The sequence below is a fragment of the Gallus gallus genome, chromosome 3, assembly GCF_016699485.2.
Source record: "Gallus gallus isolate bGalGal1 chromosome 3, bGalGal1.mat.broiler.GRCg7b, whole genome shotgun sequence".
NCBI classification, from domain to species: Eukaryota; Metazoa; Chordata; class Aves; order Galliformes; family Phasianidae; genus Gallus; species Gallus gallus.
The window spans coordinates 50,901,174-50,928,506 of NC_052534.1; the positions used below are offsets into that span (position 1 = coordinate 50,901,174).

The window sequence follows — 27,333 nt, forward strand, 5'->3', positions numbered from 1 at the left end:
CCTTTGGCACATCCAGTTTGGCAGCTGGGTTTCTGTAGGAAACTGATGGAGCCACCCCCTCCCCTTATGTCCTTTATAAAAATAGAAATCTATTAAATCTCTGGCCAGAAGGGCAGATGGGTAAGTACTCCCTCCAAAACAGACAGTGCTTCTTCCTCAGCTTTTCTCCCCAGTTTTATACTCTCAAAAATCAGCTTTGCATATTTCAGAGCCAGCAAAGTAGCGAAAATACCTGCTTTTAAAATTGGAATGCAACTTGCCTCTTACTGTTTGGAGCATGTGAACTCTCTGCTCTGAAGCTATGTACAGCCACTGAGAAATATTGACCTGTTGTTTGAAATATTTTGAATAGGTATGCGGTGTCAAAATCAGAGGCTTAATTTAAACTTAGAAACTCATTCCTGAACAGTGTTGTAGCCAGTAAGAGAAAATGTTGTTGAACTGAATGATATCTACATCTCTAACTGCCAACCTACAGTTGTGATCACTGACCTAATAATATACAAAAACTAATTAAAACAGGTATTATCCACTCACATTTTTTAAAGTGGCTTTACTGTCATGCTAAAAATGCCCCTGAAATGCATTAATTATTTGTTTCTGCTTCCTGCAAGGCAGGAGAGAAGAGTTATGTGTGCGTGTCCCTCCCCTTGGGTGCCATCCTTGGTGAGAGCTGCAATGACTGCTTTGCTGCATAAAATGGGCTGTATTTTATGGCAGAATGGCTGTGTCTGAGTTTGAGGAGACCTGAAAAGCCAGTGTCCTTCCTGAAAGCCAAGGAGAGAGGCTTCTCCTGCAGCTTAGCTTTGGGCTGCATTGTTCTTGTGGCACGGTATCTCTCTTCTTGGTGCCAGGAGATGTTACGTTGTGCTTTTTTGGAAAGTGAAAATTGTGGATTTGGATGCACAGGATCAGGAGAGCCCAGGAAAACCAAAACAAAACTACTCCACAGTTCAGTAGCAACCAAAACCAACCCAGCTGGTAGCTGCAGTGCCACTTCTCTTGTGTCGCCTCTGGGTTCATCAGACCACATTGAGTTGTCTCTGTGCTCTAAGCCAGCAAAGCAGAAGGCTGTCCATAACCTTTCTGCTCAAAGCCAGAAGTGTGATAGAGAGCTTTGGTAGAGGATTGGACAAATTCTGGGGCCAACCGTGGGAGGCTGATGGGCTGGGAAAAAAAAAAAAAGAAAAGAAAAAAAGAAGGCAGCAGGCCCTCAGGAGCTGCAGTTGGGTTAGTCTGGTGCCGTAGGCCAGGTGTCTCAGTGTTCCAGTCTCTGATGTGCTGTACAAAAGGTGAACAACCCTTACTGCATCTTGCTGTCTTTCCAGAAGAGGCAGTCCTGCATTTTGTGGTGCCGCCCCGCCTGTCAGGGAACAGCGTGCCCAGAGGTGGGCAGGAGGTGTTCCTGAGGCGGGAACTCATGCTGTGTGGTGGGTGAGGAGCTCAGGGGCATTTCTGCATCCAGCTGTTTCCTGTGCCTTGGCTTTGAATGACTCTCTCCTGAGAATGCCTGCTTTTTCCATTACCTCTGGAAAGGTTTACCACCCTGACCCTGAGAAGAACTGCAAGAGCAACTTCTGTATTTTGACTGGTGCTTGGGACTGTGGCCCTACTGTAGGCTCTTCTCATCTATTTGGTGGTGCATTTCCTGTATGATTAGTGCAGAGTGCTGATTTTTTTCTCTGTAGGCTGCCATGTGTGTTTTCTTCTTTTCACTGAGGAAAGTGTTTGCTAACATGGCTCAACCACATCATCCTCTTCGAATCAACCTGAAGCTCTTTTCTTTGCATGTTGCTCTTTAACGCAATGAAGTGCTACTTTATAGTTACATTTGCAATTTTTGTCATTTCAAGTCCTCCAACCTCTTCCTGCTTAAGAACTCGATACTATGTTTATCGTGGGAAACAACTAAAATCATGTTGTCTCCATCTTCCTCTCTGTTCCTGGCAGTTTGTATTTTAAAAACAAACAAACAAACTAGAATTCATAGAGTAAACTGAACAGTGCAGGAATTTGCACATTTAAATGGCTCTGGATGAAAAGGCATAGTACATCATGTCAGCACTTGCAGTGCAGATCTGTGCAAAGTCATATGGGTTAACGCAGATTTCCTTTCTTTACCACATATGCAGAGAAATGTGTTTATGCAACAAACAAACAAAAAGTCACCTCATGCAGCTTTTTCTTTTTTAAATAAGCTTCTTTTAATGTACTCAAAGAATGTGGGGATGGAGTTAAGATTATTATGGGAGTGAAATGAGGAAGATGTGCAGTCCTCACTGGAGTGCTACAGGCATCCTTAATCACCTTACTGAACCAGCTTAGTCTACGGGTCCCCCTTGTAGTAAGCAGTATAAGACAAAGGCTAACTGGGACACCTTTACTATGCAAAAGTAAAATGAGCGACTTGATTTCCTGCTTGGCTGTTACCTTAAGTGAAATGCACTGCAGCAGACAGCTCCCACCGTTCCTTATGATCTTTATGTTTTGGAGTAAAAAGCCAAAGTTGATTTAGTTTCTTTGTTTTTAACTGGCAAATTTCCCCTTAGTGCAGCTGTTTTGACAGAAGATACTCTTTCAGACTTTGTAGTTTGGAGGTATTGACTGCTCCTGATACATCCGTTAAAATGTTTTAAAGGGCATAATTGGGGCACTTGAGCGTAAAACTACAATTATACACTTGTGTATTAATTTTGTTTACGGATAGATATGACTTCAGCCTGGCCATAAATGAGAAGGAAGCATTTTACTTTTCACGTAAGAATTTGTTCTGTGAATGCTCAAAAACAAAAGTAGGGGTTCAGATAGTGGCACAAAACAACCGGACTTTAAGCTTCCAAGAAAGGGAAGGAACATATGTAGATACACTGGAGATGCTTGGATGTCTTGAAAGAGTAGGAGATATTATAAAGATTGACTGATAAAACGTACCATTTGAGATGAGGTTAATTAAGAAAAAAAAAAGAAAGAAAAGAATTTAAGTAGGTTGGCACAATGAATGAATGAACTGGATAGTTGATTCTTAAGTTATTAAGTGGGCAGTTTTCAGTCTGTCAGAACACTTCTTTTGATGAGTGATGTTATAGTTACAAAGTTTCTTGTTTGTTTTCCTGTTCCATTTTGAGGACAATGTTACATGAATTGGATTATCTGTAGTCAGATACTTATATTTTAGCAGATGTTTCTAAGACTCCTTGTGGTAACAGATACGGGGAATAATTTACAATAATCATCTTATTCTGAGTATAATAAAAATGTAATTATTTAAGGAATTATTATGTGCTATATGGTTTCAACTGAATTTCTAAGATTGATGTCTTTGATGTTTCTGTCAGGGTTCTTTTGATGTTTTCCAGTGCTAAGTAATAGGTCAAATTAAATAATAGAAGTAGAATAATTCAAATATCTGAACTCTTTGAGCACAGGGAAGAGGCTGAACATTTTCTTTTAAAAATACTTCCAGCAATATTTGAAGTCATAGCTGTACTATAATTGTAAGATGTAGCGTTCAGCCCATTATGTAAGTGATCTTATTTAAGAGACTGACTTGTTTTTTATCTGCTCCCAATAGAAAGGGGATGGGGGAAAAAAAAAAAACAGCACAAAGATTTGCATCTTTGAATCTTCCTTTGAATATGAAGGGTTCAGAATAGAGGGGATAGAGGCTTCCCCCCCCCCCCCCCCCCCCCCACCAAACAAGCATAAGTACTTCAGAGTTTTTGCCAATACTGGTAGGAATATTGGTGCGAAGGGAGAGTACTGTAGGAATGAAATCCTGATCTTAGGCAGTTAATTTATTATCATCCAGCAGAGCATTATACCAGGCTGGTAGAGACATAATCAAATTTTCTTTTCCAGTTGGTTCAGCCAATCATTCTGTTTGCCTCAGAATTCCTTGCTGTGGGGAATTTTTAGTGTCCAGATGACAAGTATGATTTTGATCTTGCTTTAGTGGAGGAACTAACAGAACCTGGACTGTACAAATAACTACATTTATCACAGAAATTGCTAAAACCAAACTATAGCTTTGGGACGTTATGTCTTTCATGTTGACCTCCTATGCTGTGGACATTGTTTGGGGATTGATATCCATAATGAGAACAAAAAGAGCTGTAAATCTTTTCTCCTACTGCATGGACGTAGCAAGTTTTTTATGTTTAGAAGGGTGATAGCCCATAGAAAAGTGAACTGGCAGTGACTTGCATAACAACCTGCTGCTCCACTGGTTCAGAGCCTGGCCCAGGAGACAGAGCTAACCCAAACATGTCAATCTCATTAAAAGTGTCTGCGCCAAAACCAGAGGGATTCTCTCTTGAGCACCAAAAACTGGATGTGTCCTTGGCTGTGAATTTCATACCAGTACACTAAATTGAGGTATGTTAAGAGCAGCTTCACACCATTTAGTCAGAATCTTAGAATGGTTGAGGTAGGATCATCTAGTCAAACAGCCCTGCAGGATCACTTAGAACAGGATGGAGACTCAACAAAGTTTCTGGGCAACCTGCTCTTGTTCGCAGCAACTCAGACGGTAATATTTGCTTCCTGATGTTCAGAGAGAACCTTCTGTGTTCCAGTTTGTGTCAACTACCACTTGTCCTGGCACTGGACATCTCTGAAAAGAGCCTTACTGTGTTGTCTTTGCACCTTTCCATCAGATACTTACATACATTGATGAGCTCTTCTCTGACCCTTCTCTTCTCCAGATACAATCTCTTCATAATCCTTATGGCTCTTTGTTGATCTCTTTCTAGTAGCTTTGTGTCTCTTATACTGTGCTGCATAGATGGAACACAGAATCACAGACTGGTTGAAGTGGAAAGAGACTTCTGTGTCTGTTTGGTCCCATCTCTGCTCAAACAGGGCTACTCAGAGCCGGGTGCCCAGAACCATATCCAGTTGACTTCTGATATCTGCAAGGATGAAGATTCTTTAACATCTCTGGACAGCTTGTACCTGTGATCTATCATCCACACAGTATAGAAGTGTTTCTTGATGCTAAAATGGAATCTCTTGTGTGTTCTGATTTATGCCCATTGCTTCTTGTCCTGGCACTGGACATAGCTGAAAATAGCCCAGCTCATTTGTCTTTGCATCTTCTGTTGCATCTCTCATGGCCCGCAAGGCTACCTTCAACCTTCACATCACCAGCAAGCCCCTTCTCATTTGTGAGTATGAGATCCAGCAGAGCACCTCTCCTTTTTGTCAAGATGTTGTCACTAATGCTGTCCAGGATTAGTGGACAGCCTGGATTGCTTACGCCCTGCTGTGTTGCCCCTCCAGCAGATACCAGTGTGGTTGAAATCCCTCATGGAGACTGGGACTTGTGAACATGGGACTGCTTCCAGCTGCGCCTCTTGTTGGCTACTTCTTCCTGGTCAGGTGGCCTATAGCTGATGCCCACCCATTGTCATCCATACTGGTCTGATCTTCAGTCTTTGCCCCTCATTATCTATTCTTGGCCAGAGCTCCATACATTCCAGCTGTTCTCTCAGAGGACAACTTTCTCTCCTCACCTTCCCATCCTGCCCTTCTTAAAAAGTCTGTGTCCTTCCTTTGCTGCACTCCAGTGATTGGAGCCATACCCCCACATCTCCGTTATGTCAATACATGTAGCCGAACCCGCATCTCTAGCTGATCATATTTTTTTCCATGTGCTGCATGCATTTGTGTACAGGCATTTGAGAGAGACACCCTGGCATGATGATTTCCCAGAACGGATCTGTGGGTTTTTAATGTTACATTCAACTTACTTCTCAAGGAACTTGGAGCCTCAGGAGGATGGAAACTGAAGTTCTGGAACATCAGAAGCGAGATATTAGAATAAGCAAACACATCCATCACCACAGATTTCCTCAAGTGGACCGGGGTGGAGTAGGGGAGTAGAGAGGCAGAGGAATAAATAAAGGAGATAATAAGCAGCTATAGGAGAGTGAGTGCATGCACTGTGAAGGTGCATGACACCCCATAGTCTTGGGAAACTCAACAAGTTTGGCTAGGAAGAGAAGAAGGGCATGAGTTGCTGAAGATTATACTGCATCGCTCCCTGGGGAAAGCATTTTATATGCTTCTCTTGCTGTTTTTAAGAGGTACAGTGAAGGGCTCTAAATGATTTCAGATGATTTAGCTCTGATAGCCATTGAACTTCGATATGGCGAGGACAGTATTCATCAAGATGGAGAAGTGTGTAAGTGAATTAGAAAGCACTCTCCTTCAATCTTGAAAGAAAAAAGGAAAACTTGAGGGTGTGCAACATACTGGGGATGCAGTGGTAAACAGGGTGTGTGCCTTTCTCCTTTTTCCAGTGCTGCAGTTAAACAATAACATTTGCCTTTCTTCCAGCTTCCAAGATTGTATGCGAGAAGAAATGTAGAAAGAAAGAGATTTGTCAGTCTCTGGTGCTTGTGTCGGGCCTCTGTCTAAATGTATAAAAATGGAAAATTACTCATGCAGTTAGGTTACCTGCTATTCAGATTCAACCCATACCTCTCATTTGTGTTCCTTGCTTTAGAAGGTTTGAATGGCACTGCACAGCTTGTCTGAAGAAAAATTTTGATGCTTGTGTATTTTTTCAAACTCATTTATTTAACCATCATGTATGGAATAGTGGTCAAGCTGTTGCTGCGCTACTTCCTGCAGAATAAATGGCAAATAGAAGGAACCGAAGATTGCTGGATAGTTTGTAGATGCACAAGAAGTTCCATGTGATAAATTATTCTGTACGTGATTAAAAATGAGGTTAAACAGAAGCTTTTGTGTTTTTCTTCAGCTAATGGCTGACGTTTCGTAGGTGAGTTTCACGCTATTCATGCTGTGAGGGATAAGGTTTCTTGTATGCTTTTTAATGAAGCACGGTTGGAGACACTGTAGAGATCAGGAAAGTTCTGATGTGTTTTTTTTGTTGTTGGTTTGTAAACTGCAAACTTTAATAGATGACATGGTCCCTTTTGTTTTGGTCATTAAAAAAAAAAGGAAAAAAGGGAAAGCAGAGTGTAAGAATAGATATGACTCATTTAAGTGTGTGTGTGTGTGTGTGTATATATAGAGATGCTATGATTTCTCTGTACTTTTAATACAACATACCAAAATAGCTCTTCTGAAGGAAAAAAAAATACTGCCAAGTTTTAATATTCTCCATGGTATTGGTCTGAAGGGATGGATATAATGATATGGAATTCTGTTGGTAGAGATTATCATATTTTCATCTGTTCCTTTACAAAAAGGACCAAATATTGCATTAGTACCAACTAAAGCAGCGTACAAATCAGCAATACCAATCTCTTAAGTAGGAAAAAAAATCTTCCTATTGTTTTTAGATTCGGCTGTTTACTTCTCCCTTGGAACTAATTTTGGCTCATCTAAAACATGCAGGTTTTTTATTTTTGTTTGCTTGCTGTCTTTAGGGGAAGGCAGGGCCAGGAGGTGGTTCTGATAGTGGCATAGATTTAGCATTTACAGCAGAGGTAGTTTTCATCAATTTCTGACAAGGGAATCAAAGTGTTCTTTTTTGGAAGGCGAGATATTGCTTTTCCTTATAAATGATTGACTATTTTGTGGTGGTAGTCTTTATTTATTTGGCTCTCATCGTGAAGAATAGCAAACTTATTCAAAACCTCAGTACATCAAAAATATGTCAATACATAAAACATAAGTACTATTCCATACCACAGTCTATGCAAAAAACTATGTTAATAAGATGTGAAGGTTGCACAGCTAAGAAGTCAGAAAACATAAATGATAAGATTCCAGCGGCCGCATTAACTGAGCCACATTTCACATCCTCTGTATTTTATGAAACGTCTTTGACAACATAAATCAGAAATAGAAGGTGCTATATATGTGCAGCATGGCTCAGTTAATGTTGCTTTTGGAACCGTAACTTCTATATTTTCTGACCGGAGAATTTTTTAATCATGTAATCTTAGTAGGTTTTTACATTCTGTTTTTTTAAATAGCTTCTCTTTTCTTGATAGAGAGGAAAATTGCCTGTACTAATAACGGATTAGCTCATGTTGCTTTTATTTAAACTACAGTAAAAGACCGTATATAGAGAGCACCTCATGACAGGTATGTATTTGCTGGCGTGTACATGGCTCTGACAACTGGTGTAATCATATGCTGCTGTGCACCTTTTGAGGAAAAGGGAACTGTAGACTTGTGTTTGAAGCCCCGTCCTTTCCGTCCTGCACATTACAGTAGTACAGGCTAAGGACTGCATTGCAGACTGCAGCGCAGCGTGAAGATACTCGAGCTACCTTTTTAAACTAACTGGCTTGTGTACAAGAAGCATCCTGTGTACAAGAGCATGATCCTCCGCATGACCTATTTCACCCTTCTGCAGAGCAAGGTGAATTAACATAGCATGGATTTTGGTGTAGGCTTCTTCCTGTGTCTGAGCTGGTTTGCAGATCGGTGTACTGCACTGCAGTCTTCGACGTAAACGTACGTTTAATGACTCTGCAAAATCTGCTCCCTTGCACGTTCTGGAGCCGGGATTATTGTGCTGTGACTTAAATGCGATTTCTCCCCCTTTGTTTTGAGCTTCTGGGTCGGGGTAGGCCCGTATCAGGCCCAGTGTTAATATTTTAAAATCTCTTAATAAGATTTTTAAGTTCACGCAGGAATGTGAGGGCAGGTAGTCTAGGAAAGGCAGTGACATAGGTGAGTGTCGTATCCAGTGTCTTGTCAAAAGGTCAAAGATAGAAGTGATAAGTAGTAATAGAATTTGCAGACTGTATGAATAAAATGCCTTAGCGTCAGGGTTTCTGATATACTTCTCATTAATAATCTTGACATTAACACAGCTTTTTACTTGATTTCCTCTTAGATTTTTTTTTTTTTTTTCCCATTGTGAGAAAGATTTGTACGTGCACAAGCACACTGGGGTTGGATGCAGTTCCACAGTGTATTAACTGTGATAGAGCCTTTACTGCCACTGGATGTGTGCCGAAGGATTTTCCTATGCTGCAAGCGTGTTGTATTTTCCTCTTACTGTAATGCAGCTAAATGCACTATTCAAGCCTTGTGCTTATGTGAACTTGAAAGTTCTAGATACGAACTGAATTTTTATAAGAATGTGAAAGGGTAATTTTCCCATACGACTATTCCTATTGAAATGTAAGGAGAAATGCCTGGTTTGAATCTATGGGGGAAAATTCTTACCTTTTGGTGGATGCTTGACTTTGGACACTTAAGATTGAAGAGGCAGACATTTCAGAAGATGACCAGAGTTTTATTTGATGTTTCAATGGGAACTGTGTAACAACTGCTTTATAGTTAATACTGAAGTCACTCCTGTAAAATTAAAATAATCAAAATTAATTTTGGATAATGGTGTTTTCTTGGCTGCATGAATGTTCTGCTTCAGTTCTTAGAGTGAATTATCAGGTGTACCTCCCTGGGAATCCCAATTGCTATACATTTTGTATTTTAATTTCTGTGTGATTACAGTGTTACAGTTAATAAGAAAGTGGAATGTTACTGATGATTGCTTCTGAAAACAGTACTTATTTCACATTGTTGGAGTTTGTTTCACTGTTTCTCAGCAAAGTACATTGTTGCATCAAGTACAGTCGCTACAGTCGCCCTTACCTCTGACTATCTCCCCTGCCATTTGGGTTAATCTTTCTGGAAATGTGGCTTAATGCCACCCTTTGTTTGGACTTTTATATTACGAATGTATACTTCAAGGCTTCTGAGGTGTGCTCGTGCCTGCTACTGAAGTTGAGCAGGGCCTGCCTTCCTTTTCTGAGCACCAGAGAGACTGCAGGTAGAAGTGCAGTGGCCAATGGTGCCAGGGCTGTTTCCTCGGTACGCGCATCTCATGCTGACAGATGTTGAGGCGAGACCCAAAGTGGCTTAGTGGAGCTTTTTGTCATAGGGAACATACGAAGTCCCTTCCATTGTTGACTGGACCTAGCCATTAGGATGGTTTAAAGGTGCGGTAGCTGGGTATTGCTGGTATTATTAGTGTACCTGTGCTAACACACTAATTCTGTTACATTTTAATTTTAAAAATTCTGATGTTGTCTAATGATCCCCCTCCTTTGACATCAGCTATGGATTATGCATGTAAAAATTGCTTAAAACTTCCATTAGTATCAAGGCATTTCCTGGACAAAGAATGTCTGCCACAAGACCCTTTCTTCAAGCAAGACTTAAAGATAATGGGCTAAGTTATAGGTTTAATTGGATTTCTCCCAACTCTTCATTGTCTGCCACTTTCATTCTTTTCCTCTACTCCTTTCTTTCCTGGCCATCAGAATAGCTTAATCACAGCGGTCACTCGTACTTCTCCCAGAATAATGCTATTTGTGCTCTTCAAGTCAGATAGGACGCAAAGCAATTATTACAGTTTCTGTGCTTGCATAGAAGTATATTCAAACTCATTCTCACTGTACCGTCCCAAGAACGTATGTCTTACCACAGGTATGCTGAAGTTTCCCAAATCCTGGTCTGCTGTGTTGCGTACATAACAAATGTGGGTGTAAGGCAGAAAGGGAGGGAACTATTATTACCTTAAGAAGAAAGATGATGCTTGGGTCATTCACTCCAGGCATTGTAAGTAATTGGCTTCAGATTTGTTTTGTTCTGGGGAGATTTTAATTAAGCTTCTTTATATGCTGTTTAATAAACATTTGTCCATAAGCGGTATCTTGTGATCCACATCAATAACACAGGAGGATTAATTTGCATGTTGTTGTTTGTTATTTATTTAAATAGCCACAGAAATTATACTGAGTATTCTGCTAAGGCATTGGTGATGGGTCGCTGCACTGTCTATATGACATCCAAAAGTATCGGGATTACTGTGTGTGTTTTTTGTTGTTGTTGTAGCTTAGATTGAAAGAACATGGAGGAAAAATCTAGCGTAAGCAACTGATAACTAAGGTCAGAAGAAGAGCCCAGTACCCTCTTTTATACCAATGTCTGGAAGCAGAACGGTAGGGAAAATATTTAAGAACTTGGAGCGGTCCCCCAGCTATTGGCAGCGAAGGTGTTATTTCCCCTTCAGGTTACTTAATTTATTACTGAGGTATCCTGCAGGTCAGTGTTCCCTTGCTTTTCTCCCTTGCAGGAGAGAAACATGCTTTGCATAGAGATGGTTAGAGCATGGGGATGGCTGCACTGGGTCAGATCAAGGTTTCATGTAGCCTCTATCCCATCTCCAGCAGACGCTCTAATTGGATGCCCGGAGAGGACTTGGAACAAAGCAAGCATATGATACTTCCCCCAGCACTCTTCAGGCCCCCAGCTGTTTTCAGCTCAGAGTCTTCCTGAGCCAGATGTGGCTCTGTATATTTGGTAACCCTCCGAGGATGTATCTTCTCTGAAATTGTCCAATCTTTGCTTTAGTCCGCATAAACTTTGATCTTTCAAAATATTGTTTGGCAAGAAGTTTAAAACATTAGCTACCTCTGTGATTAGAGAACCTTCCCGTATCTCATTTTGAAGTTTGCTTTTTCTAGCCTCATCTGATGCCTTCTAGTTGTGTTGGATGCAGTGATTTTGTAACTTTCCATTATATTCTCATTTCCTGCCGTCTTTTCTAGACTAGAAGGGCTCTAGCTTATGTACTCCTTGTTCCATGTCTTTGATCATTCTCATTGCATTTCTCAGAACCTTTGCGTTTGACCCTTTCTAATAAATCTAAGAAGTCTGAAGAGGGGGATTCTTCCTTTGGAAAGCCATGTTTGCTAATTCTCATCTTCATTCTTGCTTGTACTGGGTAAATGAGTACAAGCCATCAGTTCTTTGCAGTCTTAAATTACTCAGTTTTCTTTTTAAACCGTACTTCATTTCTTGCATACCAAGGCATCTCTGAGTTAGAGGTTACATACCACCATTCAGAATTCAGATATTTCGTTCTTGAGTCCATTTAGATCTATGGAGTGTGTCATCTTTAGCATTACTTACTGTCTGTTTGTCAGTTTGCTCCGTGATTAGTTCCATCTACGTTCCACAGTTCTCAGACACATTCTTTGAGTCACTCATGAAGAGGGATTCCAGCCACTCCCAAGGTTTTTCCACAGTGCATGCTAATGCAAAATAAATAAATAAATAATCATTAAGCTTTTCTGTGATGTCCCTGTTCTCTGTGAATCTCCTTGTATACCTTGATCATCACTTGGCACTTCAGACTCTCTGGCAGACCTTCTGCTCTTGATCTGTTTGAAGAAATGACTCATTGCTCATTTGTTTCCCTTTCCTAGCTGTTCTTCTAATTCCTTCTGTCCTGCCTTATTACATTTGAAGTGCCAGAGTTTTCAGTCTTTTTTGTATTCTACATTTGGGCTTGGTGTTGACTTACCGAAGGATGCCTTTTTGATTGTGGAAACCAACTATGAGCCATGCTGATGTCCCTTTGCTCTTCTCAGGTCTTTAATAGGTGGTGAATATTGGTTCTCTGTTTTCCATATGGTTATTGTTAAGCAGCTTTGATGCTGCCAGTTAGATTTTATTTCTCCTAGCTGTCTGTTCGAGCTTCCTTTTAACAAGCTTTCTCCTTTTTATGTAGGTAGACTCTTTGAAGTTAAGAACAACAACAGGAGACTCCTGGGTTTTCATTGTTCCTGTAGGGATGCTCAATTTAGCTGTGTTGTGGTCACTGATACATTGTGGTTCTGCAGCTGTAGACTTGGAACAAGATGATTCCTGCAGCTCAGGACTCAGCCAAAGGCATTGGCACTTTGTGCGGCCTTTCTTAGCTGCAGCTCTGTGGAACAGCCTTTGGCAGTGATCTAATACTTCGGGCTCTGTGCTGTATTCTGCTTGCTCAGTCTACAGGCAAGTAGTTGAAATCTTCCACTTGCCTATGATCCTTCATAGCACACTGTTGTCAGTGTAGCCACAGTCTGTCCATTTCTGGCAGTCCCAACACTTGTTCTTCCTGATGAGAACAAACTCCAGGCCCCTGCTACTTCAAGAGGTGGAGTTCTGTTTTCCTTAAAGTCTTACTTTGTCATCAGCTGTCTTTCATTTGTATTTGTTTCCTGGGATAATGCAAAAGTGTCCTGCTAATTGACTTCATCTATGGGATTTGTCATAGGACTTTGGTTGGTGCTTTAGTCTGAGGCTTGATATTCCAGTGATCCAATCTCTCTACTACTTTCACTCTTTTTGTAGAAGGCAGTTTATTATTGGGTTTACTACTTGTCACCCTGATCAATCTGTATGCCTATTTTCATTATTTCATTCTTCTCACCAGCTTCACTCAGTAACCCAGAATCTCCATGTCTTCATTCGCAGTAGCATGGTTTATGCTTTTGAACCGTGTAGTCTTCTCAACACATCCCTTCAGTTTAAAAATATTCATTAAAAAGTGTTAACATGGTAACAGAAACATGTTGGTAAAGTAGTGCCAAAGGAAATTGATGTGCAAGGAGAAAAAGTGCCAAAGTTGGGTTCAAGTGTTGACTTTAGAAGCTAGCAAGATCTAGGACTACCAGCTCCTGGCAAAAGTAGCAAAAACAGATGAAGTTGTGATAGTTTAAAAAACCAAACAGCTAAACATGTGTTTAGATTTGACTTTATAGTATTATTATTGCTAGTAAATATCACTGTATTGTTGAGTGAATGTAGTAAGCTAACTTTAGGTAGAATAGGTACGTGTTTGTGTGTTGAGTAAACAGATTTATCAGAGTATCAGAGACTCAGTGGGAACAATTATGAGATCAAAGCATTTCAGAGGTACTCAGGTATCCGAGATATTTGCTTAGGGCAGAGATGTGCAGGACCAATTGGAGATCTGTTTCAGGTGGGAGAAATCCTGTGTTGCGTGTAGCATTCGTGTAAAATATTATAACTAATAATAGTGTCTGTGGGAGAAAGCAGATACCTAAAATGGGTAACTCAGACAGAATTGGGCTTGTTGCATGTCTGCTCTTTTAAATATCTCAAGAAATGTCAATATGTATTGATAGAAGGCTTACCGCCTAAACTGCTACGGAAAATTCATGTAACAAAATGAAATTGACACGATTTTGTTTATATATTTAATTCTCAGTGTGTGGGGAGGATTTCTCAATGTGTAATACATGCACGTGTTTGTCCATTCATAGGGCTTTTAATGGCTTATTTTACGCTGTGCTCTTTTGGGGTTTGTTTGTTGTTTAAAATGATTTATTGTAGTAGATGTAGGAGAAAGAGATTGAACTTTATAAAAACTAAGTCTCTCCAGACCCTAAGTTTTTCATGTAAAGCTTAAATGCACTTGTACATATGAAAGATAAAAACTTGAGGGTTATGGGTGAAGAAAAAGTCACAAAGATGAGTACTTTCTTGCTCTGGAAAAAATTGGTATTTCTATTTCACTGTCTATTTTAGAGTTGTGCCGCTGCATCCAGTTCTGCTTTTGGGTCATTGCAGCAGAATGATTCTTCTGTAGATGTGCCTCAGTGGTGTGCCTATGGAGAGCAAACATTTAAAATAACTACCTGTGTATTTTAAGCTTGGACATTATGGGTTTGTGATGTACAGAAGGACAGCATTTTCCTTAGAAGTCCTCCCTGAAAAGGGAGACTAGAGAGAGTGCTCTAGCTTACTGCTCTTGCTCAGGCAGGAGGATCTAAGAGCTTATGTTGACTGTTGAGTATGAGATCAGGACGGGGGGTGAAGGCTGTAGCCAAGGATATCACCTCCAGGCACGTTAGCCTGCAGATGTAACTGAACTCAGCCTTGTGTCTCGACTCACCATTTGCTTTGCTTCCCTCTCCTAACAGATACCGCCGCAGTATGGTCAGCAAGGCGTGAGTGGCTACTGCCAGCAGGGCCAGCAGCCGTACTACAACCAGCAGCCGCAGCACCTGCCGCCCCAGGCACAGTATCTGTCACAGGCCCAGCAGAGATACCAGGCCCAGCAGGTAAGCACTGTTCTGGAGCATGAAACATTCAGTACGAGGCGAGCAGAGCCTGCCCAGCATCTTTTCAGGATAATGCTGGTGCAAACAAAATGAAATACATGGAGTCACTCAGCATCCTTCTGAAAAGTCTCGGAGGATATGCACATGCACACACGCTTTTGGGATTTCTTTTATATCAGCTTTCTTGAATGTGGCCAGTACTTATACTATATTTAGGGTGAGGCTAAAGCTTGCTCACCGTCCTGGGACATCTAACAAACGTGAGTTGTGCTCAAGACTGGTATCAGTGAAAGCATCAGCACTTGTTTCAGATCACTGGGGAGTTCTGTCAGGTGTGGCTGATTAACGTTTTGGGATAATGCTGGTACAATGTAGAAATCTCAGTTTGGAATGAAAATAGTGTACAAAGTAAACTTAACAAAAGATGTAAGAAGCAGTGATGCAGGAGACAGTTAAACTGCGGTGATTTCACTGTGTAATTACATGTTAATTTTTCTTCATCTACTTTTTAAAATTCCATTGAGAGTGTTACCTTTTTTTTTTTCATTAAAATGCTGGATCATTTATTAAATAGAATTTTTAATTGTATTTGTGATATTCTTGTAAATGTCATATCTTTCCATCCCTAGTTATAGATGGAGTCGGTTATAGGTAACTGACTTCAAATATTGCACTTGACTTCAATTTTCTCCCTTCTTGGTTTGGCATTAAATGCTTGAATTGCCTATAACTTGAAAGTAGTTTTCATAAGCATCTTGGTGAAATCTTAGCAGATGAATTCTTAGTAATACAGCCTACAAGAGAGAAGAAACACAGCTCTTCCAGTGTCTACATATCACAGTTCGTGAAATTGAAATGGGTTTTGCTGCCTTGGACACCTCTTCATATTTTAAATACTGTCAGTTGAATGGATTGAGTATTTTAGTTTAAAAGTATAGAAGGCATGCTGACTATACAGGACTTATGAAATAACAAGATACTGATTTATCTGCTGATATTCTTTCCAATTACTTGTTGTTGTTGTTGTTATCATAGCTAGTAAAGTGAGACTTTGTGAAGTGGAGGGTATCGTAGAAGAGCGGGAATCATAGAAGAGGATAAAGGCAGAATGAGAGTAAAACCTCCCATGTATTACAAACTTCAGAGAAATTAGATGAAGAAGAAGGCAGAGATAGATTCACAGGTAGAAGATAGCAGCCTTGTTGTATCCAAACTACTATTTTGAGGATCTGATTGTCTAAATCCAGGCACCAAGCATGAAATTACGGTCTCAAGATAAATTGACATTTTTGCCTGAATCTGCAAATGCAGATTATTGGTGAGGAGTAATGTACGCAGCCTTGCATTTGGTAATCTTTAGTCTGGGAATTATACCTGAAATTTTTCATGGCGTGGAAATAGCTGGTTGGTTATCCTGTTTTTCAGTAAAGTTCAACCTCCTTTAAATGATGGACTTAAATCCCCGAATTACACAGGCTTCTCCTGGAGTATTTATGTGTAGATGCAACTATTTCATATAAAAACTAAACATCTAATGTAGTTACTTGGAGTAGTGGTTCCAGCTCCTTGCTGTTGAACCTCATAACATGAGATAAAAGCAGTAGTTTGTAACACCTTTGCTCTTGCTTCTTTTCTTTTCCCGATCTCCAGATTGGCTTCATGGCTGTTTTTCCCCTTGCCTTGAGAACGATCATCACAGGAGGAACACCTCCTCTGCAGAGTTTCAGTGAGATCCCACTGGTGTTCTTTCCCATTCTTTGGGAAATGCTAATCTAGTAAACAAATTCCTAACAGGAGGAGTTGAAGTCAGTACTTTTGACGCTTCACCACCAGTGTGTTTTCTCTGTTGACGATGCGTAGTAGAGTTACTGTGAAGCATTGTACTGTGAAGTACAATATGTAAATTAATACTAGGATAACAAAATGTTGGGAGTGTATGTCAAATTTTACTACTGAAACAAGGATTTTTAAAACTGTGCTTACTTAAGCACATATGCCTCTGCTTACATAAGGCTGATTAACTGTTGAAAATCATTTAAAAATGAGAGTTTAGTTGACTAAAATTTTAGTAAGCGAAATAGGAGTAGACATTCATACAGTTCTAGGAATTTTAAGAGCAGAGTTCATGGAATTTGGTCTTATTGCTGTTCACAACCATCTAATGGGGGTGTAGAGCAGAGCATAAAGTTTAACTTACAGAGTTAACTTAATGGAGGTACACAGTGGAGGGACAAGAGGCAATGGACATAGGTAGGGAAAAGGGAGGTTTCAACTCCATAAGGGATTGTGTGATTTTAATATTAGTTTTATATATTCTAATTTAAAAATAAACTATAAAACCATACAGTGTCTGTTGCACCAGTTAGCATATCTTGATTTCTCTCCCCACTCTTAAAAGACCATCTCCTGTTTATCTAATACTGTCATTTAGGAAATGCGAGGCAATCTCAATCTTACAAGGACTTGTTCTGTCATCCTTAGTTCTGCTCTTCTTTTTGGCCTGCAAATGAATTTAATTCATGTCTTCTGTACTCTGTTAACCAATTTTTAAAAATCTTGATTTTTGTTGCTTATTGTACTCAAAATTGGCATTAGCGATTCCTACTATTGAATTGCGCCAACTCTGAGGAGTGTATAAGTTGATGGTTTCAGCTCGTTGGCCTTGAGAAGAGAATATGGCCTCTGAAGACATTTTTGCTACATACTGGCTAGTCAGAAGCATAGGTAAGCTGTAAACTACAAGTATTCTTCCTAGAGAGCGTGGCCAAGAGATCATTCTAATAATAATGAAGTAGCTCCAGGGAGCCACAGCTGAGGCTCAGTACTTTATTATCCAAAGCATTCTACAAGTACGTAACAAAAAAGGTGGTCTTTGCCTCCAAAACGTTTACAGCTTAAATATTAAATGTGGTAACAGATGAAGTTATATCAGTAAGGAGATATAAATAAAAGGACAGTGCTGTTCAAGGTAGCTAGTAACATGGAAGGCATTCATTTAGTTGTCATATTAGGATATTCCTTTTATTCTATTGCTACAGTAGAAAACTGCATTTGAAGACTGTTTACTTGTTTCATGATCTGTATACCTTGAATGATGGCCAAATGCTCATTAGCTTTAAAATGAGGTATTCTTTTCTTTCCTGATCTTGGGAAGTGCTTACTATGCTTTCCTGCCTTCTTGACAAGGGAAATCATTTTGAAGAGGAGAAAAAAAGAAGGAAGTATGAATTTAGAAAAAAGCATACAATTACCGTGAATGATTATTGAATTTTGGGTGGCACAAAGTCTCCCAGTTAGTAACAGGTAAACAAAAATTATTTTTCACTCCACTTTATAGTCAGGGAGAAACGAGGTTTGTTTGCTTGTTGGTACTGAAGAAGGAGAAAATGCCTAAGAGAAAATCGTTCTCATTCACTTCTGCCGTCAGTAAAAAAAAGTTGCACACTCTGCTCAAGACTTCTAATGCAGATTGACTGAACTGATTAGAAAATTCAATTACAAAACTTTTTAAAAGTCTTAACTGATATTAAAGGATTCTCGAAAGTAAATAAGAGTTATGTCCTGTGCAATTTGATCAGCTTTCCTAACTCAGTCTGCGTAGGCATCTGTGAATCCCATTCTGTTCTTTACAGACTGGAAGTTGAACTTGCTTGTAATGGGAGCAGTTGTGAGTTGCAGAAGTTTAATGTCCTGTTTTAGGGTAAATAAGCCATCTCCGTGACTGCATTCTCTGTGATGGAAGTGTAATTCAACAGGTTTTACTTCCAGATAACAGAGAGTTCAGACTGGAAAAAGGGGACTGCTCAGTAATTTGCCTTCTTTTTCCTACTGTATTTTCTTTGTTTCCCTTGTAGGCTTATGCCAGTGTGTTTGTTTTGGAGATTATCAAACTGGAAGTAGGGTTTATTCTGGGTTGATGGTGGGCTTTTATGTGCCACCAGTTTCATTTAATGTGAAATCCTGCAGTGTGTTGTATTGACTGTTTTATTATGTGAAGAAAACCGATATCATGTTTCATACAGATAATGTTGTATATTTGCACTGTTAGAATGTGAGTGAGCTTCTGCAGTCAGGTATAATTCCTAGTGTTGTGCCTTTGAATTGGTTCTCATCTCCATTTCTCACGTAGTGTGGATATATGAGGCCATTGCTCCTTTTCTTTGACTCACTTGAATGCAATATGCAATCTTGTCAATAAAAGTAAACGGATAAAATAATTTCTGGGTCTGCTCCAGTGACTATTGGCTTCTCATTCTTGAAATAAATATAGAGAGGAAGAAGGAGAATGGAATTTATTTGAATGTTTAAAATATAAGTTGTTTAGATCTCTGTAAAATGGATTGCTTGGTGGCAGAAAGGAAGTTTCTTAAGGGGTGATTTGGTACTAATACTGGTATAGTTTACTACAGAGCTGTATTGTAAGCCAGACTCAGTCATCTCCTCTTTGAATCAGGAGATCGGGAGCCTGCTGTGTAAAACCCATTAAAGGAAGAGCTTTATTTTTAAGCATATTTATTGAAGGAGCATCAGATTCATTGATCATTAGATATTGCCAGTAGATGTAGGTATCTCCATGCTTTTTAATACTTTTTTTTTTTTTTTTTTTTAACCTTTACTGCTCTTTAAAAGAAAAAAAGAGCAGGATGTGTGATAGTACTGGAGTGTTGCCCTCGGCAGGTTTTTTTCATCTTGAAATGGCATATAAATGAATAAATGCTTGAGTTGTTTTTGCAGTTTTAAATCTTTTGCCATAACTAGTAGCGATATTCTCTCTCAAGAATGTAATGTAATTGCAAACTTAAACTGTCATCATTAAACATTATTTTGTTAAGATAGTTTGATGTATATTTTGGGTTATTATACTTTCCAAGTAGCTTTAAAACAGCCGTGTTATATATTGTTTCATGTAGCATGTGTTTGTATGTATTGAGAGAGGATCGTACCTTAGAGATCTAATCTGTTATTATGAGTTGGGACCCTATCATTTTTTTTTGACAGATAAAGCGAAACTGAAAAAATAATTATGATCTCAGCTTTGTTAAAACAGAACTGATGATTTTATTCTACACCTGTTACTGTTATCCTGAAGTCATCCTTTGTTTAAAGCATTCCTGGAAGCTTTCTTCTCACAGATTTCCAGGTTGGAACAAAATTATGCTGATCCTTCTTCTCAAAGGCAAGTATGAGACCGAAAGGAGAAAAAGCTGTGGCAGATCCTTCATGTGGATCAGGTGCTTGCACCTTTCTGGGGCATTGCTCTTTCTGGTTAAGTGTGCAGAAAGAGCTGTGCGTATGTAGTTTTAAACCTTTCCCTTGTGGTTACCGTGACTTCTTAAAAAATGCCTTAAAGGAATAGCTAGGTCCTTCAGGCTCCTTTTAAATAAAAGGATAAAATGTTTTATAAACAAGCAAACAAACAAGATGCCCTTGCTAACAGATTTTATTTAAATGAGTTTTAAAAGCTGACCCAAACCCTAGAGCTTACAGTGGAGAACCATCTTTCCCATCTGTGGTAACTCAGTGCTCATGTCCACTGATTAAGGGGGAGAGGAATCATAGAACTGCAGAATGATTTGGGCTGGAAGGCACCTTAAAGTCCACCCAGTCCCAACCCCACTGCCATGGGCAGGGGTGCCCCCCACCAACTCAGGCTGCTCAGGGCCCATCCAACCTGGCCTTGAGCACCTCCAGGGATGGGACACCACAGCTTCTTTGGGTAGCCTGTGCTGGTGCCTCACTGCCCCCTGAGTAAAGAATTTCCTCTTAACATCTAACCTAAATACAATCATAAAATCATAGAATGGCATGGGTTGAAAAGGACCACAATGATCATGTAATTTCAACTCCCCTGCTATGTGCAGGTTCACCAGTCACCAGAGCAGGCTGCCCAGAGCCACATCCAGCCTGGCCTTGAATGTCTCCAGGGATGGCGCATCCACAGCCTCCTTGGGTAACCTGTTCCAGTGTGTCACCACCCTCTGTGTAAAAAACTTCTTCCTAATATCTAACCTAAGCCTCCCCTCTCTCAGTTTAAGGCCGTTCCGCCTTGTCCTATCACTATCCACCCTCGTAAACAGCCGTTCCCCCTCCTGTTCGTATGCTTCCTTCAAGTCTCCCCTTTCTTAGTTTAAAGCCATTCTCCCTTGCCCTATCACTGTTTGCCCATGTAAATACATTAGCACACACGTGCCTTGCTTGGGCACTGCTCCAGAGGCTCACCAGAAGGATGCTTTATCCTGTGGGGATCAGCAGATCATTCCAGTACCCTACAGACAGCTTTCTGCACATGGAGAGCAGGGGTCAGAGCAGGATGGGGGCTGCCTTCTTCTGCTGCGGATTGCAGGTGACAGACCTCTGTGCAGTTCAGGAGTAACCCTATGCAGAGAGCCCTGGCTTGGAGCCATTGGGGTGGGAAAGCGGTGATGGGGTTCTGCTCTGAAGGCTGAAGAGAGTTAAGAGAGGCCGTACGTTGAACAGGTCTCCTGTAGGAGCCAGTTGTTCTTCATAAAATGTTTGTTTCATACTAATAACTGGAATAAATTGATTCGGTTCTGTTCAGGGGGCTCTGAGAGCCATAAATCTCAGGTCTGTTTCTGAACTGGCAGCACGGTTTGAGCCGGTCTCAGTCGGCAGCCTGGGACTGTTGTGGGAATGTTCCCTGCGGACATCTGTTTGTAGCGCTGAGTCAGTGCAAGGTGGGACAGAGACAGCATTACCCCCATTTGAAACAGTCTTTGAAAATGCGAACAAAATGTGAAACTAATTAATCTGTTTTCATGTCCAAGCTGTATGACTGTCATGAAAACAGAACAAACTGTATTGTGGCAAAATGCGTCAAATTATTGAAGTGATTTTGGTACCATGAGGATGAAGTTTTGTTTTCCAATTTCACGCGAGCTGCTGAGGTTCCTTTAACAGTGAAATAAGCAGCACATTAATTAATGCTGGCAAGCTGTTTTGGGGTGTAATGGTACAAAAAATGCCGTTGTTGTAAGTTAGGAATAATAGCGTAGCGTGCAAATATCAAAATACATTAGTGAGTAACACAGATAATTCTCAACAAGTACAAATTAAAGCTTTATACCTAAACTCAATTATTCTTTTTAATAAAATCCCTGCTCTTTTATTAGAAACGGGCACAGAATTAGCATTCAGCAGTACCATAGTTCAGTCTTAACTCCTGCAGAACTTAAACACGGGGCTTACAAGTAACATGCGGCTGCCCAAGGCTTAAAGTTGTAATAGGGATTGTTTGTCCTTCTGTCCTCTAACTCTCGTGTTGTACTCATCCACCACTAGATGAGCGGTTGCTCTTAGTGTTTGTTGTACTGTGAACCACAGGAAATCTGGAAAAGAACACGCCTGTGTGTTAAATCGACGTTTGCTGCCAGCCATATAGGAAAGCATTCTTTGTGAATGTTGGCTATTATAGTTATATGAGAACCCGTAAGCAAGTTTAATGTTCGGAAGAGATTGGTGCCTGCCATCATCAACAGCAAGTGGCAACTGCTACTTGGGCACCTTAAATCCTTCATGGCTTCCGTTCTCTTCACAGCAGAGGTGTCCGGTGCCTCTTTGCATGCTGTTCTGAAACACTGGGCTTATTTTCCGTTTAAAAGTAATTATGTTCATGCCGAGGTAAAGAAGTACAAAGGAGAAGTTATTCCTTTAAACCACTCAACCCCAAATCCAGAGCTTTAAGAACGTTTAATTTTGTTGTATGCTTGTTGGTTGGCTTGTACAAGACAGATCTGAGAGTAAGTAGCAAGCAGAGAAATCTCTGACAAGCAAGCGGCCAGGCGAAAGTCATCACACACAACTATTCTGTAACTACTTATCCCAGCTTTTCCAGCCTCCTTTCCATGGGGTCTGAATTTAGAGTCATGGCAAAAAACAGTATAACTTTTTTTTTCTTTTTCTTTTTTTTTTCTTTTTTAAATAAAGACCTCTGCCTTGGTACACTGAGCACTTTGCTGCCAACCTGCTTCAGGGATACCAGACAGATATCAGAAATCGGGGTACGGCCTTGATTTTTGTATCTGTAATGAAGCTTGGATAGACTTGTGGGGAGGAAGGAGCTGGAATGCGAGACTTCAGCAATAGGCTTCCAGACTCACACACCAGCATTCAAATCCTGACTTCTAGGCAAGGCACCAGTGGCCAGAACTTCTCAAAAAACAGTATTCTCCTTACGTTGCTAAACACTGTACTTGTACATAAAGTTACTTTATACTTTTTTTTTTCCTTTCTTCAGTGTGTAATGTTTTCAGGAACAGCAAATGACGTTTGAGCTGGTATACATTCAGTGAATGCTTTACTGATCAAAGTCTTTGCCAGCTAGTCTAATTTCTGCTTTCATAAAGTCTTATCTCGTAAGCATGATGCTGTAGTAACACCGAGTTAGTGCTGATCCTGTGACTGTCTGTCTCTGTGGCTGAGGTTACGTAATCAGCTCAGGAGTTTGGTGAAACCGTGACTCCTGCTGTGCTCCATCTTCTCCCAGCGGTGGGAATGGCTGCTTGTTGTCCGTTTGGGGAAAGTGCTGTTTGTTCAGCACTGTTTGTATCATTCCAGGAACTGTGTCAAAACCGTCTCTTTTTTTCCTTAGTGGTTTGTATCTCCATTTGTAATAGGCGTTAATTTTTCAGTCTTGGAGAATTTTTTATTTGTTCTAAACCTGGTAAGCATGTATCACAGCTCGTTGGCTTTTGAGATGAACGATGCAGAGGCCCTAGTCCTGATGAAGTTAGTGCACAGTATCATCAAGAACCACTGGTAATACGAGCCTCTTCTTTGCTGAACTGGGAAAAGAACAAACTAGTCTGGGGGAAGAGGGAAGTCTTAACTCCTGTTTTACTTCTTTGTAAGCAGCCAATTGTTTGCATGCAGTGAGTTTGTAGGTTCAGTGAACAGTAACAAAAAATCTCTGCAGCTCAAAAGCAGCTCCTATTTTTTACCAACTCAAGAAAACGGTATTTATAAGTAAATAATCCTGAACGGAAAGACTTCTCGCCTCAACTACAAAAACTATGTGAAATCTGTCATGGATTTGGTGTGTTCTGTGTAGAAAAGTGTGTTCTGTCTTTTTCAAGGTTACAAATAGAGTGAGATACACGTGTGTAAATGTGCTTTTCAGTGTTCTCAAATCAGTGAGCGGTTTGGCTCTGATCCACAGAACAGTAGTATTGTTGTTGTTACAGTGGTATTGTTTAAAGTTTCTAAATTCTGATTTCTTTCAGTATTTAAATCACAGAAGGTTAATTAAAGCAGTTCTTTATTCTACAACTGCTTGGGAATATTAACCTCACAAAGCCCGCATTAAATCACTGAAGTGATAGAATTGCGTTTGCTTTATAAAATAACCTTACAAGAGCAAAGACAAAGCCATTTATAGTTCAGTGCCATTAATTGCTTGGCATTTAGATATTAGCGTAGGAGTCTATTAATTAACTTGATAGTAAAACTCTTGGAATGCAGACTGATAAAAAAAAACTGTTTTGTTTTAGGAGATGAGTGATCATAACTAGTGTTGTTCCTCTTACCACTCTCCTTATTATTAAATGAGTATTTTACTATTATTCTGAGATCAAAATTAATATCCCAGAAATAATTTTATCTGTACCTTTGAAATTTAGCTGTAAGTTAACCAGAATAGTACGTTTTTCAAAAGATACCTGATCACATAATAACCATTTACTTCACGATCCATTAATCTAATGGGTGTTCATAGACAAGTGTGCATATGCAAATATTTTAGAACGTAAGTGCACAAATCCTGTTCTAAGAAAAAAATGTGAACTGTGATTGAGATGGTACAGTGAATTAAGTGATGGAGCTGTGAAGTCTGAAGAGTGTTAACAAATCCATAAGATTTATTTTTCTGTAAGAGCAGTATATATTCCAAATTTTAGTGGTCTTGTAAATTATACCTCGTGGTCAGTTGCAATGCAGCAGTGTTCCTTTATGGCCTTTAAATTAACACACATTATTTTCCTCTGAGGTGGGGAAAATAAGTGTGTTAATATTTCCTGGCATAAAACTTACCACCGTATTTCTTCACTGCTCATATTTTCTTTAGTATTCAAATATGTTTGCTGTACATACATTTGATTTTATTTTCTGCATTTTGAGTTGCTAAGACAATGTTGTCTGAATATAGGTCAGTTACGTATAGTCACAGGGAAGGAAGTCCTTTCCAGTACTTCCCTTTTACTGCATTTCTATCCTACCATAGCGCAATTTAGAACAGCTTTTGGAATGCTTTTCCTCAGTAATCAGGCTACAGGAAAGTCCAGCCTCTTCCTTTCACTTCTCCCTCATGGCAAAGTACCCATCTACATCCTATCTTTTGCATATGTATTTTTAGATAAAAAATAAAATGTAGGTATAAAGGCTTTATGTTGTTTGGCTCTCTGCCTGCAGAGTTCACAAAGGTCTTGCTTTCTCATCTTCACACAGAGAGAGGTTTCTTGTTCCTTTATTTCCTAGAAATCCTTTACCAGCATCTAGTGAATGTCACAGTTTTGGTTTGATTTTTTGTTTTGTTTTGTTTCTCATTGATGTGTTAAAGACCAGTGGTCTGGTCACAGAAGAGGTTTAAGTTTTCACCATTTGCTGTCCACACCCTCCCATTCTTGGCTACTCCCAACAGCAGCCCAGTTGGGAACACTTTGTCTTGAAAACACTGTGGTTGTGGTGATGGTGTGGTGATGTGATGAAGGCTTTTCTATCACAAAGATGAAAGAAATAGTTTGCTTGTGTTGGCTTATACTCTTGTGCTGTGCAGTCCACTGAATTGCTTCTGCTGCTGGGTGCTTCCACCTGTAAAGTTTTGTTCTCTTTCTATAAGTTTCTGCACGCTTTCTACTCCTCGGAGTAGAATTGTTCCATGTGGTGGCTGGATTTAAGGGTTCTTTGCTCTTATGGTGCTCTTTTTCCACAGACTGCAGAGCTAGAGAGGACACTAGTGCAGCTAATGCTCTGCCTCCAAGCAGCCTCAAATGTGCCACGCTAACCCTCTTAGATTTCAACAAGTTAACCCAGATAGTAGGGTTGGGCTGAGAAAACCCTCTATGCCAAAATACAGGCTTTTCTTCGTCTTAATTTCACTTCCATCTCCTAGGATTCTCCTGTTGTTGAACAGTAGTCAAACCTCATGTCAGTCATTTCTTTTAAAAGGTTCTGTGGTGGAGTATTAGGGGAAAACCTGATGGGTGTCACCAGACAGTTACACAGGTGTTGTCTGTAACATAATATAGCTGTATATTTAGGGAAGAAAAACAAACAAAAGAACAAACAAACAACCAAAGCACCTCATCACTCCCTGTTTGATGTGACCACAGTGTAATGTTCTGAGTGCTGCTCGCAGCTCTTCCGTACAGAGTCGCAGGTTTTCATGAGCCTTTGGGTAAAGTCTTGGCTCATAAAGACAGGCCCCAGAGAAAATGCTGCAAAGATGTTTCTCAGCCTCAAGCACAGAAGTCCTGTCTCTGGGTCCCTTGCTCTGTTCGCCTGGAGGTAGCAGCTGCTCTCAGTGCAGCTTTTCTCTTTATTCCGTAAGCTGGCTGCAGGGTTTCAGCACGCGGTAAGCTGCAGGCAGTCCCCTGACCTGGTTTCTGCCAGCCAGCCGTATGCTCCCAGAGCCTCCTCCGCCCCAACGGGTGTCTGGGGACGGCTCCTGCCCCCGTGGGGCCACCAACTTGGAGGAGACGGCAAGTTTGAACTGCTGCTCCACTTTGGCCCTCCATCGCTTTTAGCTCGGTCTTGAGTTCACAGCGCTCCTCTGGGGCTGGCAGCCCCCCTCAGTGCCTTGGGGCTGCTGAAGAGCTCAGAGCCTTAGGAAGGCAGGGCAGGACACCGAGTGGCACGAGACCTGTAAGTCATCGCACTCATGTGGTGGTTCATCCCGAAAGGCAGAATAGGACACGTGAAAGCTACCAGCACTCTTTTCTTTGTTCATTCTTCTCTTAAATATAGCTTTGTCACTTAAAGGATGGGCAGGGAAAGGAAATAGTGGGTGTAGAAAATGAAAGTGTGGTTGCATGGCCTGGCCTTGTAGGGTTTTTTAGGAAAAGTTCAAAAAGCTCTGTAAACATGGGAAAATTCATGGAAATAAAATACTTGCTTTACCCCTCACTTCCAAGCTATATTTGTATTTCCCAGATTACATCTTCAGGTTTGCTCTCATCTCTTTATTCACACTTGAATGTTTCATCTGTAGAACAAACAGAAGCTATGCTGGTTGTTTTTTGTTTTTTTTTTCCCGTAAATTAAGAATTGACAGCCATTTATCGGGCTGCACAGTGTGAAAGTCACATTTTAATACAAACATCAAACTTGCTTTTTTTTTTTCATGTGGAATGTTACAAGTATGAGAGAAGAAAACTAGAAGAAATGTCTTGTTTCTGATTAAATCCACTACTGATATGCTCTGTGATCCGTGGAATGCAGCAGTGGGGGAAGGAGAATAGCAAGA

At 40.3% G+C, this 27,333-nt stretch overlaps 1 protein-coding gene across 9 annotated transcripts in view; it reads left to right on the forward strand.

Moving 5' to 3' along the window:
- ARID1B (AT-rich interaction domain 1B) overlaps positions 1-27,333 on the forward strand; it is a 320,001-nt gene that overhangs the window by 62,607 nt on the left and 230,061 nt on the right. For all 9 annotated transcript variants that reach the window (XM_015284230.4, XM_015284234.4, XM_015284235.4 and 6 more), the window contains exon 3: positions 14,718-14,858. In XM_015284230.4, the coding sequence (XP_015139716.1) occupies positions 14,718-14,858 (141 nt within the window). The remainder of the gene's footprint in view (positions 1-14,717; positions 14,859-27,333) is intronic.